At 47.5% G+C, this 16,985-nt stretch overlaps 1 protein-coding gene across 2 annotated transcripts in view; it reads right to left on the bottom strand.

Annotated features, from left to right (window-relative positions):
* EXOC3L4 (exocyst complex component 3 like 4) overlaps positions 1-16,985 on the bottom strand; it is a 164,272-nt gene that overhangs the window by 7,385 nt on the left and 139,902 nt on the right. For both annotated transcript variants that reach the window (XM_069737659.1, XM_069737666.1), the window contains exons 10-11: positions 1,774-1,926; positions 1,141-1,262 (exon numbers count right to left, since the gene is read on the bottom strand). In XM_069737659.1, the coding sequence (XP_069593760.1) occupies positions 1,141-1,262; positions 1,774-1,926 (275 nt within the window). The remainder of the gene's footprint in view (positions 1-1,140; positions 1,263-1,773; positions 1,927-16,985) is intronic.

Genomic DNA, 16,985 nt, shown 5'->3' on the forward strand with positions numbered 1-16,985 from the left:
CAGCACTTTGCCAGTGACTTTGTCACAAAGCTTAGTCACCTAAACACATTTTAAAAAAGTATTTAAAAACTCAGTTTTTCATATGCAAGTGAACCTTTTGACTAGTCAATGGGGTGTTAGTTTTCCCAGACTAGTTGTTTCAATCTGCATGTTATCATGCCCTTGTGGGCATGATAACATGACTGACAAGAGCCCGATCATCGCTAGCCCTCTGAAAATCTCGAGCATGTGCATGGCTTTGTTTAGCCATGATTACAGTTAACTCCTCTTGTTCCTGTTGATCTTCTGCTCCTTAACATATGTGAGCTGACTTCTGGACTTCAAGTTATGCACAGTATGCCTCCAAAGCAGGGAAGCATACGCCCAACTTCAGAGGAGCAGCGACATGGCTTAAGAAAGCCGCGCATATTCATGAAATTTGCTGGGAGCTGGCAATGATGCTGACTCTTACAAATCCAGCTATCACGCCTGCAGGAGTGAGATAACATGCAGAGCAGGACGAATAGTCTGGGGAAACTAACGCCCCATCAACTAATAAAAAGATTCATTTCAATAGTAAAATCTGAGTTTCTAAATAATTTTTTAAACATGTGTTTAGATGACTAGGGGTATAAAGGGCTTGTTAGGCAGGGAATACTTATACAAATTCTGTTGGGTTGGATGGCATGGGAGACCTGACAGGTTCTCTTTAATTGCCACAAAGGAAACCCCATTGCAGTACCACATAGAAAATGGAACAAGCTTCTCGTTTGCAGTTTTTACAGGGATGTATTTTTCCTTCTATAACACATAACAATGAAACCATCTTATTAAAAGTGTCACCTTGTAATTTTCACATCTCCCAATTAATCTCATCAACCGAAAAGCAATAAAACTCTGGCTTGTTGTTTTAATGATGATGGTATATTATCCCATTTCAATTTATCCATCTTCTTATGGGCTTCACATTGTGAATGCCACATGTGACCATCAGATGCATTCATGGAAACCCCACTGAGGTGTCACAGAAAAAAAGAACCAAACTAAAAAAGATTGATGAATGTGAGTCCTAAAAGCTAAAACTACTCCTAACATGGAAGCAATTAAAGGATAAAGATAGTCAAAGAACATCGCCTGCAGAATGTATCACATCTACGGTACCTGATATCTGGATACAGGAGAAACAATTTGTTCACTTTGGCTTTGATGTCATCTTTTTTCTTGGCACCAATTATTTCAGAAATACAGTGAATTGCAGGAAATAAATTGTCCAGATCAGAGCCCTTTAAATAAAAATGACACAGGTGATACAGGGGAGTAGCCATAGGGGGCGCAGGAGCAGCAGAGACACCGCTGCCAAGACACCCGTATTAGAAATGGCATGAGTACCCTCTAAAACTATGGCATGTGCCCCTGGGGTATACATCAAAAGGATGAACATCTAGGATAGTGGGATTATGCAGACTTGTGGATGAGTACAGTTGACTCACCTTGAAGGTGTTGTCCACTTTCAGACAAACCCTTTCAAAGTAAATCTACTAGGTAGCACTTTCCCAGCACTTCTGTTTGGCACTCAAGGATTGTGGTGCCGTGTGATCTCCATGTTTTTGATCACAGGTCCGAGGGGACCACATGTATCAATAACATTAATTTGCTGTGATGTTTTTTGTCACTCTACACCTTAAATGTAGTATTTCTGCACACACCTGCACATGTCCGTACCTGACACCTGTAACCCTGTCATAAGTTATTTGTGCCGAGATCTAACCATAATATGGGAACCCTGACACGTACCATGTCGTCTGCTGCCTTATTTATTAGGTCAGCCTCTTCACTCATTTTCTGAGAGGCTTTTTTCCTATCTGAGTGATTCAGGCTCAGCTTCCTCTTCATTGTCTGAGAAATGTATTCTGTCACTAGATATTGGTGAATCTCATGTGCAAAGTCCTGTGAAAAACAAAATACTGGAATTAATACTAAGATAGATAATAGATAGATAGATAGATAGATAATAGATAGATAGATAGATAGATAGATAGATAGATAGATAGATAATAGATGATAGATAGATAATAGATAGATCATAGATAATAGATGATAGATAGATAAATAAATTTATTATTATACATTTTTTATAGGGCCATTTATTCCATGGCACTTTACATGTCAAAGAGGGCAAATATAGACAAATACAATAAACATGAGCAAAAAAACCTAAGGCACTTACAGGTACAGAAGGAGGAAGGACCCTGCCCATGAGGGCTCACAGTCTGCAGGGGATGGGTGAGCATACACTAGGAGAGGGTAGATCTGGTTGTGCGGTGGTTCAGTAGGTTGAGGATCACTGCAGGCTGTAGGCTTGTCGAAAGAGGTGAGTCTTCAGGTTCTTTTTGAAGGTTTCTATGGTAGGCGAGAGTCTGATGTGTTGGGGTAGAGAGTTCCAGAGTATGGGGGAAGCACGGGAGAAGTCTTGGATGCGGTTGTGGGAAGAAGAGATGAGATGGGAGTAGAGAAGGAGATCTTGTAAGGATCGAAGGTTGCGTGTAGGTAAGTACCGGGAGACCATGTCACAAATGTATGGAGCAGACAGGATGTGGATGGCTTTGTATGTCATTGAAAGGGTTTTGACCTGGAGTCTCTGGACGATAGGAAGCCAGTGAAGAGCTTGGCATAGGGGAGAGACTGGGGAATAGTGGGGAGACAGGTAGATTAGTCGGGCAACAGAGTGTAAGATGGATTGGAGTGGTGCCAAAGTGCTAGAGGGGAGGTGGAGCGCCCCAACCAGGGCAGTGGGGTACTCTGTACCGGGTCCGGTCTTAAAGGGGATGTCACGGTGGTGGCGACTCGGTCCGTGGCCCTGGGCGTCCAATAAAAGGGGACCGTCTTTTAAGGGAAAAGTGCTTATGAGTCTGTCGTGATGCCACCTGTGGTGTTCGGTCAATAGTGGGACCGACGCTGCGTTAAAAGGGGTCATCTGGGGGATGTTGTTGCAGCACTGATGGTACACTTCCCACAGGTGAAGCAGGGTCCCTAGGGGTCTTAAGATGATTGGTGGTAATGACGGTTGCCGCTAAATGAATAAAGGACACAAGTTATAAGTCTTTACCTGGTTTACTGTAGTTGGCAGGCTACAGTCCATTGCATCAGGCATGGGTGATGGTGGCCCGGCCGGCTCAGAGGCAATGGGAGAATCTCCTATCCAGTTGAGGTCCATGAGCCTTTCCAACTAGTGCTTGCTGTGTATGAAGTCCCTGCTGCCTGAAGCTTTCTGCAGAGTCCTCTATTCCCCCTGTCCTGAGACAGGTACCTGCATGACGGGCAGCTTGAGCCGTTTTACAGGGACTCTATCATGCCCCAAGCTCTTCAGGTGCTGCTGCGTCTCAGGTGTGGTGTGGGCCAATCACATAAAGCTCTGAGCCCTCCGGTTCTGCCAAGTGTCGTACAGTTCCACTAAGGCCTCGGGCTCCCGGTTCCCGGTACTGCGCTTCGGCTCTTAGGGTGCCTGGTAACAGTTCCCCTCTGAGCCCCGTTCCTCCCCTCTGCTCCTTTCCTCGCCAGCTCCTCCACATACAACCCCTCGGGTTATCTGTCCTTTCCAGAGGCTGCAGCTCCCGCGTGGCTGCCAGGCCTTTCTGTCTGCTCTCTCAGACTTCCTTCTACTTCGTTCTCCCTGGTCCAACTGTATAGCCCCTACTCCAGGTCAGGATACATATAGCTTAGGGAAGCTCCCCTGAATCCAAGTTTTGAGCTCCCCCTCCTGGCCTGGATTTGGAATATGTTGTGTGTGGGTGCCTTACCTGGTGAAAAGAATTCCATTGCCTCTGAGCATGACATTACAATCCCCGAAAGGAAAGCAACATCACTGCAGCAACCGGTCACCTGGGGTGCTGCAGAAGCCAGAGAGTAGGAGGTTGCAGTAGTCAAGGCGGGAGATGATAAGGTCGTATACTAGTGTTTTTGTGGCTTTGTGATCAAGGAATGCACGGATTCGGGAAATATTTTTGAGTTTGAGACAGCAGGAGGAGGCAAGAGCTTGGATATGTGGCTTGAAAGAGAGGGCAGAGTCGAGGATCACCCAGAGGCACCGAGCATGCAGGACTGGGGAAAATGAGCAGCCATTCACATTGATGGATAGGTATGGTGGAGGGGTAGAGTGAGATGGGAGAAAGATGATGAATTCTGTTTTGTCCATGTTCAGTTTTAGAAAGCGATCAGAAAAGAAGGCCGAGATAGCAGACAGACAGTGTGGGATTTTAACGAGAAAGGAGGTGAGGTCAGGTCCGGATAGGTAGAGCTGCGTGTCATTGACGTAGAGATACTGCAAACCGTGGAATTCTTTTGAGTTGTCCCAGGCTGAAGGTGTAGATGGTGATGAGTAGGGGTCCTAGAAATGAGCCTTGGGGAACACCGACAGACAAGGTGAGGAGGTGGTGTGAGAAAGGGAGACACTGAATGTTAGGTCTGTTAGATATGACGAGATTCAGGATAGGGCCAAGTCTGTGATGCCAAGAGATGAGAGAATCTGTAGCAGGAAGGAGTGGTCCACAGTGTCAAAGGCAGAAGACAGGTCCACGAGAAGGAGGACAGAGTAGTGTCGCTTGCTCTTGGCGGTTAGTAGGTCATTGGTGACTTTAGTTAGGGCAGTTTCAGTTGTGTGATGTGGTCGGAAGCAGATTGTAGCCGGTCAAAGAGGGAGCAGGAGGAGAGGTGAAAGGACAATTCAAGATGGACATGCTGTTCCAGTAGTTTTGAGGCATAAGGGAGAAGAGATATCGGGCGATAGCTAGATACAGTGGATGGGTTGAGGGAGGGCATTTTGTGGATGGGTGTGATCTTGGCATGTTTGAAGGATGAGGGGAAGACACCAGTTGTGAGTGAGAGGATGAAGAGGTGTGTTAGGGTTGGTATGAAGACTGTGGCAAAGTTAGGGATGAGGTGGGACGGGAGTGGGTGAAGCGTGCAAGTGGTGAGGTGTGATCTTGTCAGGAGGGTGGAGAGCTGATCTTCTGTCATGGTGAAGAAGCTGGTTTTGGAGGAATAAGGTTGAGCAGCTAAGAGGGGCATTGGGCGCTGTGGGCCAAAGCTTTCTCTGATCGTATTGATCTTCTTTATAAAGAAAGAGGCAAAGTCTTCAGCAGAAATGAGAGAGGAGAGAGGAGGTGCTGGGGGATGGAGTAGCGAATTGAAAGTGTTGAAAAGCTGTTTAGAGTTGTGAGATAGGGAGGATATGAGAGATGAGAAGTTTGTTTTGCGGCAGTGAGTGTGGACTTGAAGCTGGCGAGGGACTGCTTGTATGCAATAAAGTGGTCGGCAGAGCATGATCGCTTCCATCTCCACTCAGTAACCCTGGAAGCCCGTCTCAGTTTTTTGGTCAGGCTAGTCAGCTAGGGCTGCCTGTTGATTGTACGAGTTTTGCTATGCATGAGGGGGCGGCCAAATCAAGTGTTGCTGTTATTGTGGTGTTATAAAAAAAAAGGCAGCAGCATCTGTGTCATGAAGGGAAGCTATGTCTATAAGAGGGAGAAGAGACTCAGAGAGGGATTGTAAATTGAGGTGTTTGCGATTTCTGCAAGGGTGAGTTAGTACGTGGAGTGGGGGTGGCGCACTAGGAGAGGAGAGGGAAGAGAATGTCAGTAGGTTGTGGTAAGACAGGGGTAGGGTTGAGTTAGTGAGATTAGTAAGGGAACAGTAGCAGGTAAAGATAAGGATCTAGTGTGTGACCATCTTTGTGAGTGGCCGCAGAGGACCATTGAGTGAGGCCGAAGGAGGCAGTCAGAGATAAAAGTTTAGCAGCAGCTGTGGTGGAAGCATCAATGGGGATATTGTAGTCACCCATGATAATAGTGGGGATGTCAGCAGAGAGGAAATGAAGTAGCCAGGTGGTGAAGTGGTCAAGAAAGGAGGAGATGGTTATTTCTGGGGGGCAGTAGATTTACAGCCAGCTGGAGGTTGGAGGGGGAATAGATGTGGATGGAGTGCACCTCAAACGAGGGAAGAGTAGCGGAGGGTGGTAGCGGGATTGGCGTAAAGGAGCAGGTATCGGACAGGAGCAAGCCAACTCCTCCACCACGTTTGGTGCTGGGATGAGGGGATGTGAGAGAGGTGGAATCCGCCATAGGAAAGTGCAGCTGGAGAGGCTGAGTCAGAGGGGGTGAGCCAGGTTTCAGTGATGCCGAGGAAGGAGAGTTTGTTGGTGATGAAGAGGTCATGGATAAATGGCAGTTTGTTGCACACGGAGCGTGCGTTCCATAGTGCTTCAGTTAGGGGGAACGGGGGAGGTGGGGGCTGGATGAATGGGTACGAGGCTATCGTGGTTGCGAAGACGTGTAGAAGATCGTGGCAGGGGATTAGAAATGAGTGTGGGGATGTGTTGAGGAGGGCCAGGATTTGGGGATATGTCACCAGCAATGAGGAGTAGCAGAGAGAGCGTTAGAAGGTGAGAACAGGATAGGACATGATGATGGGTAATAGATCGATAGATTAATAGATACATAGATAATAGATATTAGATTAGATTAATAGCTACATAGATAATAGATACAGTAGATAATAGGTAATTAATAGATAATAGATGATAGATAATATATAGATTATAGGTAATAGACAGACGATATATAGATGATAGAAAGAAAAAGGGAATATCCAGCACGTCCATCCAGTGTAAGTAAAATATCCAAAATTTATTGAAGCATTTTAAAAAACAATATTAAAAAAGAGAGAGAGAGACTCTCTCTGCCTCACGCGTTTCTGGCGCACCACGGCGCCCTTAGTCATAGGAACAGTTTTGGATATTTTACTTGGATGGACGTGCTGGATATTCCCTTTTTCTTTCTTCCACTTCAGCTGAAATCACCAGCAGGTACTGCACCCACCAGCTATATTCATTTGCAACGGTTTACTGATGCATGTCTCGGCGTGTCAAGCTCCTAACCTTCCCTCTCCCCCCTCCTCTTTTCTTGAATGTATATAGATGATAGATAGCTGATAGATAATAGATAAAATATGATAGATGATAGATAGATGATAGATAAGATAGATGATAGATGGATAATAAATAGATAATAGATAGATGATAGATAGATAATAATAGATGATATATAGATGATAGATAATAGATGATGGATGGATGGATAGATGATGGATGAATGCCAGAAGGGCCTGTCTGGTTGTGGGCTGCCTTGTCTACTATGTTGTTAACAGAATCTGTGTTCTCAAGACACCCATACTGTTATGAGTTGTGAAGGAGCATAAAGTGGCTGACTCCATCACTTACTCCAACAGGCCACGGGTATAATTAGAAATATTGATAGTAAATCTTGCTTTCCTCCATCCACAGTAATATTAGTAAAATATCCCATCTGGTGCTTGTGGGACAGGGACAGTATGGGCCTGTGTGATTTCAAATGCCAGGACTAAATTTCAGCCCCATTCCGTACCTGGATGATATATATTTGTCCATTTAATCGTTATAATATCAGGCTTCTTGGGTAATAAGATATTTATTATATGGATAGATTACATTTATTGAGACTACAACTATATGACCGCCGCTTCTGACCTTAAAAAAACTAAACCCCTTAGTCGGGCCCTCAGAGAGAAGCCACAGACCACCACAAACCATTTCATGCTCAACCTTCCATCTCATGACATAGGGTATACGTGAGTTCCGCGACCTGGAAAAAATTACCCCAACCCCCTTAAACAGATCTCTTAACAATCTAAAGAATAAACTTCTAACGTACTCAAAACAGCAGACGGAGACATATGTTGGATTTAATTGGCCACAGCAGCCATTTTATTAAATAAAAGATAACAGAACTTTTATGACAACCCAGAATAGGAGGGGCGGTCCTCGAAGCCCCAAAGTTATAAAAAACTCAGTATCCCAAAAACTCCACAATGTTCAGCCCAGGATGAGTCTTACCCCCAGCCGTAAAGCACCAGCTCAGGGATAGATAACAACCAATCCTGGTCCACCGAACCCACCCCCATGCCAGGGGTCCATAAATCCACCTCACGCGGAATAACCGTACCGCGCCTTGTTAAATTCTCTCATGGGGTGTCCAGGACCTCTCAAGATCCCCACCCCATTGAACCACGATTTACCATTTCCACCGACTTCGAGGACCTCCACCCCCGCCAACTGCCGTGACAATACCCTGACAGCATTCACATAACAAAATAAATACATTTAGACGCCTCTTAAAAGAATACTCCAAAAGCCCACATATGCCGACTTCACCCCCCCCATTACCCTAACCAAAAAAGGAAGGGTGGGCGGGAGATTCCTCACTTGTCACGCAGGCACCTAAAATGGATGCCTGCGTGAGGAGCGTGCCCCTTTTTATGTGCCCCCTCCCCACAGTCCCCTAGTTCCACCCCTTATTTTCAAAAAATGCCCCTAAAGCCACCCCTCAAGTTCCCAGTTAACCCCTTACCACCGTATCCCTTCTAACTGCTCCAGCTCCCCAGGTCCCACGTAACCCCGTCATGGCGGCCTCCCTTTACGTGCCGTGGGCCCCCAGTACGGCCTTTCTTGACATAGGGTATACGTGAGTTCCGTGACCTGGAAAAAATTACCCCAACCCCCTTAAACAGATCTCTTAACAATCTAAAGAATAAACTTCTAACGTACTCAAAACAGCAGACGGAGACATATGTTGGATTTAATTGGCCACAGCAGCCATTTTATTAAATAAAAGATAACAGAACTTTTATGACAACCCAGAATAGGAGGGGCGGTCCTCGAAGCCCCAAAGTTATAAAAAACTCAGTATCCCAAAAACTCCACAATGTTCAGCCCAGGATGAGTCTTACCCCCAGCCGTAAAGCACCAGCTCAGGGATAGATAACAACCAATCCTGGTCCACCGAACCCACCCCCATGCCAGGGGTCCATAAATCCACCTCACGCGGAATAACCGTACCGCGCCTTGTTAAATTCTCTCATGGGGTGTCCAGGACCTCTCAAGATCCCCACCCCATTGAACCACGATTTACCATTTCCACCGACTTCGAGGACCTCCACCCCCGCCACGAACACGAATGGCCTGACACCTTAGCCATTCATGTCCCTCCACACCTTCAAGCTTAATTCAATGCCACTACGGATAGCCAAACACCACATATCATTACCCACCGCGTTCAGGTGCACGCCATCAGCTCTCCAGTAAGCTCCTTGACCCGATTCCAAGTCCACATGTCTCACGGCCAACGCGCCATTCCTCACCATAAACCGAGATATGGCCCTGTTTATTTTAATCCGGGCCCTGTTCACCCCCTCGTGTGATCTAGCACCTCTCCATCTTTTACGGGGAATGATGTCGGACCACACCAACAACACTTTTGGAAACATGACCCAGAACCTCAGGATATCGAATTTGATATCCTTAATCAGCTCCCTACAAGACCGTTTAGCCAAATCATTCCCCCCTAAATGTATCACCACGATCTCCGGCACTCTATCCAGTCTAACAAAACGATGAAATTCAGGTAACCATTCCTTCCACACCATCCCCCTTTTACCGATCCATCGTAAAATCACTGTCTCTCGAGAAAGACCCAACTGACGACCGTCCGGACGAACCGCAGCACGCAACGCAGCCCATACAACATACGAATGCCCCATGATCCAGACGAGCATCGGATCAGGCCCTGCAACACAGAAAGAAAGGCAACAAACAATTAACTTAACACAGCTTCTAACTCACAATAGGTTTGGGCGAACATACGACTGGAATCTTGAAGATTCCCACCTCCCAATTCTCCGAACCACATCCTCACCAAGGCCCCACCTAGCGGCCTCAGTCGCTGCCCCGATCCTGAAGGAGTGACCACTATATTGTGTTGCAGGTAAGCCCGCTGCCGCCAAACATTTCCTAAAAACAGAAATAAACTGAAAACGGGACAAGAAAGACCCATTTTCGTGCACCAAGAATGGCTCGTCTAACACCCCGCCCTTTGCCATGTACTTCTTCACGGATGCCACCGGGCACACCGGGGATCCTTCAACATTGAACAACACCACTTTGCACCCTTTCCCATACACGTCCGTTTTGGAAGCCTTAATAAACACTACCACCTTATTCCCTTCGACATCCACGTTTTCTCTTAACAAAATACCTTTTTTACTAACGGACGGGCTAACCAACTCACCTAACCGAAATGCCCCAAAGAAGGCCAAAGAAAAGGCTGCACAGAACAGAACCACTTCCCATTCGGAAAAACACACCTCTTGCAACTTCCGCTCAATGGCTGAGAGCACCTCATAAGATACGGGTCGGCGACCGTCCGAAGCCTTCCAGCCTTTCTTCCAACCCCGAACAACTTGCCGAACCAAGAAGGATTTCGTTATATCCTTACCCCCCCTCCATTTAAGGTTGAAGGCTAGCCCCGCCAGAAACTTATTCAAACGTGTCACAGACCAACCTGCCTCCCAATGATGACCTAAGAACAACAACAAACCATACTCCTCCTCCATATCCTGGTCCATACTTGACATCCAGGATTCCCACAAGCTCCAAGCCTGATTATAATGAGACCAAGATGAATCCGCGAGCGATTTGGTAAATAACTCTGTTACGGCCCTCGCGGCAGGTTCCACAACTCCACTGGACAATCCCGGCCCGCGCTCTCCGCCTGTGGTGCCAAATCCCGGAAAAGCTGCCACTGAAATTGAGAAAGAGCAACAACTATTGGATCAGGCGCTGACAAGCTAACTTCAGATACAATCCATAAGTTAAACTTAAGACCCAGGAAAACCAAGTGCTGCAAGACCTTCACTACTGCAGGCGTAGCCGCTGACAACGAGTTTACCGCCGTCACCGTTCCAACATGCTCACAATGAAAAGAAATCTTCAAATTCCTCAATTTGTCACCCCACAGGGCCAACGCAACTACCCTGGGGAACAAATGCAACAGTAGCCGGTTGTTTGTTAACCCCTCCTCCTTCCATTCTTCCGGCCAAGCCGCTGCTGACCAGCTACCATGAAAGAAAAGACCAAAGCCACTCATTTCAACGACATGCACCAAAATGCCCAAGGAGGTAGCATCTGCCACCGGCTGAATCCACAGAGATCTGCCATTGTACTCGTCCAGAAAATCCGCCCACATCTTCAAATCGTCCCGAAACTCTTTCTTTATCCTGATGAAATGCAAAGGGGACTTTACCCCTACTGTTGCCAAGGATAGGCGGCGGCAGAACGCTCGACCCATCGGCATGATCCTACATGCAAAGTTCAGTTTCCCTAACAACGATTGCAAACTGCGCAAATTTATCTTCTTCAAACCAATCGTATTAACCACATCTTGGCGCAACGCGGTAACCTTGTCTGCAGGTAGCCTACATTCCATTGCTACCGTGTCGATTTCAATGCCTAGGAAGCTCAACACTGTCGCCGGACCAACTGTTTTATCCTCCGCCAAAGGCACCCCGAAGTTTTTTGTCACACTCTCCATTGTATGCAACAAAATCGAACAATCTGCTGATTCCGCTGGCCCTATAAACAGAAAGTCATCCAGATAGTGCGAACATGAGCGTATCCCAGACACATCTTTCACCACCCATTCTAGGAACGTGCTGAAGGCCTCAAAGTAAGCACATGAAATCGAGCAACCCATGGGAAGACAACGATCAACAAAGAAGCCGCCATCCCAAAAACAACCCAATAAATGCAAACTGTCAGGATGAACTGGCAACAAACGAAAGGCCGCTTCGATGTCGGTCTTAGCCAGCTTAGCCCCCTTTCCACATGCTCTAACCCACTCCATCGCTGAATCGAATGATAAGTACGACACCGAACTCAACTCGGGATCAATACCATCATTAACCGAAGATCCCTTCGGAAATGACAGGTGATGGATTAACCTAAATTTATTAGGTTCTTTCTTAGGGACCACGCCAAGAGGTGACACCCTCAGATTTGCAATCGGAGGGGCGACAAACGGGCCTGCCATTCTTCCCAGAGCAACTTCCTTATTCAACTTCTCCGACACGACCTCCGGGAATTGTAACGCCGATTTCAAATTTTTTCTTTTTAAACTAACATCCTGCTCAACATAAAGGATTTTGAAACCCTCCTTAAAACCGTCGCGCAATAAAACTGCAGCTGACCTATCAGGGTATCTACTTAGAAAGGCCTCCATCACGACCCACTGCACCGGAGTCACCCCTTTTGTCAGCTGAATCTCCTACTTTTTGCCTGTTACCCCTGAAACATTTTGAAGCGCTATGCAGCCCCCCGCAGGTTGAACACTCGTGCCTATATTTACACTTGCTCCCGAATCTGCATATGCCATCATTGAAGGCGAAACACAGTCCCTTCTGCAATGCCGCCGAGTGTCCTGACTGCCCTGAACTCCCGGCGCCCCCGTGAAAAGGCTGGCTAGTCTGACCTAAACGGGACGGGACCATAACTCTCATCCACAACGCTATGTCCTTGTGATCCCACCTGATACTTGGCCTAAAAGCCTTACGCTGACGAAACTGTTCGTCATAGCGTAACCAACCCTGTCCCCCATAGGTCCTGTAAGCCTCCCCTATGGCATCTAAGTAACAAAATAATGCCGAGCAATTTTCCGGGGCCTTCTCCCCGATTACGCTAGCCATAATAGCGAAAGCTTGCAGCCAATTTGAAAATGATCTGGGAATCAGCCTATATCTCCGTTTCTCCTCATCTTCTTTTTTAGAGTCCTCCCTTCTAGGTCTATCCAAATTAAATCTCTCTAGGGGTAAAAGAGAAAATATTTCTATGTACTCCCCTTTCCAGATTTTTTCCCTAACCTCTTGTTTTAAATGTGCCCCTAACGGGCCCTCGAAGCAGACATAGACCTCCCCCCTAGCCGCATCGTCTAGTTGCGGTACATCCTCCTTTTCCTTATCCTGCAAAGCTCCCTCACCTGGTGCATCAATTCCTGACCCAGGCCCTGGTGCTGTTCCGTCCTTCTCCCTTGATGAGCTCCCCGTGTCTGCCGCAGGACCCGCACTGCTGGATGTACCCGTAACTTCAGACAACTGTCTAGACCCCTCAAACGACCCCGTATTTCCCAACCAAGCAGCTGACGGCAAAGACCCCCTGCTAAGACCGGACCCCCACAAGCCCGCTAGCTCCCCTAAACCTCTAAGGATTAAACCCATACCCCCGCTAGCAACTCCCGAAGTAATGTCACTATTCCTAGCTTCAGGGGAAACTATGCCTAGCAAATTAAAGATAGGGAAAATGTTCTCACCTAGCTGCCTGGGTGCTGTGAGCCCAGCAGCCGAAGATCCAGCTCCCAGCCGAAGGTGTCCTGCATCCCGACCGGCTTGATCCGCGATGTTGCCCGCCGAACTCCTGGCGGCCGTATCCGTGTCCTGGCGACTCGGTGATGCCGTCGACTGCCCTGGTGCTGCGGAAAGGGAAAAGGCCGAGCCAGCATCCTGCCGCCCGATGGAAGATGTGCGGCTCCTTGCCACGGATACGTCCCCGGCACTGCGTACCGAAGCGACGGAATGTCGCCTGCCGGAATCCGGAAAATTTCCGCCACCACCAGCAGAGGACGCAGATCCAGGAAAGTTCCGGCCATCACCAGCAGAGGGCGCAGATCCAGGAAAATCCCGGCCATCACCAGCAGAGGGCGCAGCTGCAGGAAAATCCCGGCCAACACCAGCAGAGGGCGCAGAACTTGCAATATCCAGGCCACCACCAGCAGAGGGCGCTGCTGCGTTGAAGACTCCAGAGCTGTGCACTGCAGAAGGCCGCACGCTGATGCCAGGGCCAGCCGACTGCCGCCCGCATAATCCTCGGCGCTGAGGGGCCACCGCACCTGACCCCCGTCTCCTCGGCTGTCGCTGCCTCCCACGCTGAGCGGCGCCAGCGGGCATGCTGGCTGCCGCCGTACCGGCTCCTGCTCCTGCCGCCCCACGTCGCCCGGACACTGAAGGAGGGGAGGAAGGATCCACCCCCCGTTGTAGGCCCCGCCGCACTGGAGGATTCCTCCCGGCGCCGCGCTGTGAGGTGGAGGGAACAGCGCTGCTTACCGGAGGGTCCGCAGAGGGGCTCCTATTTCGGCGCCGGGCCCTGGGGATGATGTCCGGGCTTAGGCGCGCCGGAGGCCTAGTCCTCCGCGGCCGTCGCCCGTCCTGCGGTGCCTGCGATGGTGCTCCCGATGTCCCCTGGAGAAGGCTGTTAACGGATGCATTCAGCCAATCTGTCCCCTGGGAGCTGGCTGCCGTCCGGAGACGCTGGAGGATCGCTTCAACGTCCATTCTGGTAAGTGTGACAGAGATTCCTCACTTGTCACGCAGGCACCTAAAATGGATGCCTGCGTGAGGAGCGTGCCCCTTTTTATGTGCCCCCTCCCCACAGTCCCCTAGTTCCACCCCTTATTTTCAAAAAATGCCCCTAAAGCCACCCCTCAAGTTCCCAGTTAACCCCTTACCACCGTATCCCTTCTAACTGCTCCAGCTCCCCAGGTCCCACGTAACCCCGTCATGGCGGCCTCCCTTTACGTGCCGTGGGCCCCCAGTACGGCCTTTCTTGACTCATTCTAGACCTTAGTTGCAAAAGTAAAAGCAACACGAGTTCTTAGAATAAAAGCACAAAGACCTTTAAAAAGGAAGCTCCTGAAATGAATTTCACAAATTTCAGAAACCTCAATGTTACAAAATGTACAAAACAATGATGAGAAGTGAAGAAGTGAGTCCTGGTCTGACGACGGGTCCCACCATAGTACTCGCCTACCAAGTGCCACTCCACCAGAACTGGGACAGTACTCTGATTTGGTCTATTTTTTTTTAATAATTCTTACCAATCCAATGCTAGTAGATTGGTGGGGGTCTAACCATTAGGACCTCCACTGATCACCAGAACAAAGGGTTCCCAAATCCTTGGTGTCCATGATGTAGTGGTCAAGTATTTATGGCATTGCTCAGTTGCTCTGTAAGGGACTGCTGGAAAGAGCTGACTGCTTTACTCAATTTCAAAAACCTGACCTGCACATTCAAACATAGACTAAGTGTGAACAGGTGCTGAACCTAGAGTCGCCAACTCGTATATAGTTAAATAAATAAGGCAGTACACTGCAGCGCTAGAACATACAAACTTGAAATACGAAATTTGAACTGCATTACTGCACTAGAAATATGAAAAATGAGAGCGTTTAGCGCATAAAAATGGCCAATTTTATGTGTACCTGGTAGCCACTTTACGGCATCTCTCTTATACCAGGTCCTACGCTTGCCTTACCTCGCTGAGAATAAACGTCTACATCTGAATGGGTACATGTGAAACCTCTTCCTAGACTAAAATTCTCTCTCTCTATGGAGGGGTATTGGACCTGCTGTAATTAAAACACCTGTGGCTAGAAGGCGGAGTGCACGATCAGAAGGCTAGAGAATACATTTCAAAAACCTGACCTGCACATCCAAACATAGACTAAGTGTGAACAGGTGCTGAACCTAGAGTCGCCAACTCGTATATAGTTAAATAAATAAGGCAGCACACTGCAGCGCTAGAACATACAAACTTGAAATACGAAATTTGAACTGCATTACTGCACTAGAAATATGAAAAATGAGAGCGTTTAGCGCATAAAAATGGCCAATTTTATGTGTACCTGGTAGCCACTTTACGGCATCTCTCTTATACCAGGTCCTACGCTTGCCTTACCTCGCTGAGAATAAACGTCTACATCTGAATGGGTACATGTGAAACCTCTTCCTAGACTAAAATTATCTCTCTCTATGGAGGGGTATTGGACCTGCTGTAATTAAAACACCTGTGGCTAGAAGGCGGAGTGCACGATCAGAAGGCTAGAGAATACATTTCAAAAACCTGACCTGCACATCCAAACATAGACTAAGTGTGAACAGGTGCTGAACCTAGAGTCGCCAACTCGAATATAGTTAAATAAATAAGGCAGCACACTGCAGCGCTAGAACATACAAACTTGAAATACGAAATTTGAACTGCATTACTGCACTAGAAATATGAAAAATGAGAGCGTTTAGTGCATAAAAATGGCCAATTTTATGTGTACCTGGTAGCCACTTTACGGCATCTCTCTTATACCAGGTCCTACGCTTGCCTTACCTCGCTGAGAATAAACGTCTACATCTGAATGGGTACATGTGAAACCTCTTCCTAGACTAAAATTCTCTCTCTCTATGGAGGGGTATCGGACCTGCTGTAATTAAGACACCTATTTCTAGTGCAGTAATGCAGTTCAAATTTCGTATTTCAAGTTTGTATGTTCTAGCGCTGCAGTGTGCTGCCTTATTTATTTAACTATATACGAGTTGGCGACTCTAGGTTCAGCACCTGTTCACACTTAGTCTATGTTTGGATGTGCAGGTCAGGTTTTTGAAATGTATTCTCTAGCCTTCTGATCGTGCACTCCGTCTTCTAGCCACAGGTGTTTTAATTACAGCAGGTCCAATACCCCTCCATAGAGAGAGAGAATTTTAGTCTAGGAAGAGGTTTCACATGTACCCATTCAGATGTAGACGTTTATTCTCAGCGAGGTAAGGCAAGCGTAGGACCTGGTATAAGAGAGATGCCGTAAAGTGGCTACCAGGTACACATAAAATTGGCCATTTTTATGCGCTAAACGCTCTCATTTTTCATATTTCTAGTGCAGTAATGCAGTTCAAATTTCGTATTTCAAGTTTGTATGTTCTAGCGCTGCAGTGTGCTGCCTTATTTATTTAACTATATACTAGTTGGCGACTCTAAGTTCAGCACCTGTTCACACTTAGTCTATGTTTGAATGTGCAGGTCAGGTTTTTGAAATGTATTCTCTAGCCTTCTGATCGTGCACTCCGCCTTCTAGCCACAGGTGTTTTAATTACAGCAGGTCCAATACCCCTCCATAGAGAGAGAGAATTTTAGTCTAGGAAGAGGTTTCACATGTACCCATTCAGATGTAGACGTTTATTCTCAGTGAGGTAAGGCAAGCGTAGGACCTGGTATAAGAGAGATGCCGTAAAGTGGCTACCAGGTACACATAAAATTGGCCATTTTTATGCGC

The sequence above is a fragment of the Ranitomeya imitator genome, chromosome 1 (genome assembly GCF_032444005.1).
Source record: "Ranitomeya imitator isolate aRanImi1 chromosome 1, aRanImi1.pri, whole genome shotgun sequence".
NCBI lineage: Eukaryota > Metazoa > Chordata > Amphibia > Anura > Dendrobatidae > Ranitomeya > Ranitomeya imitator.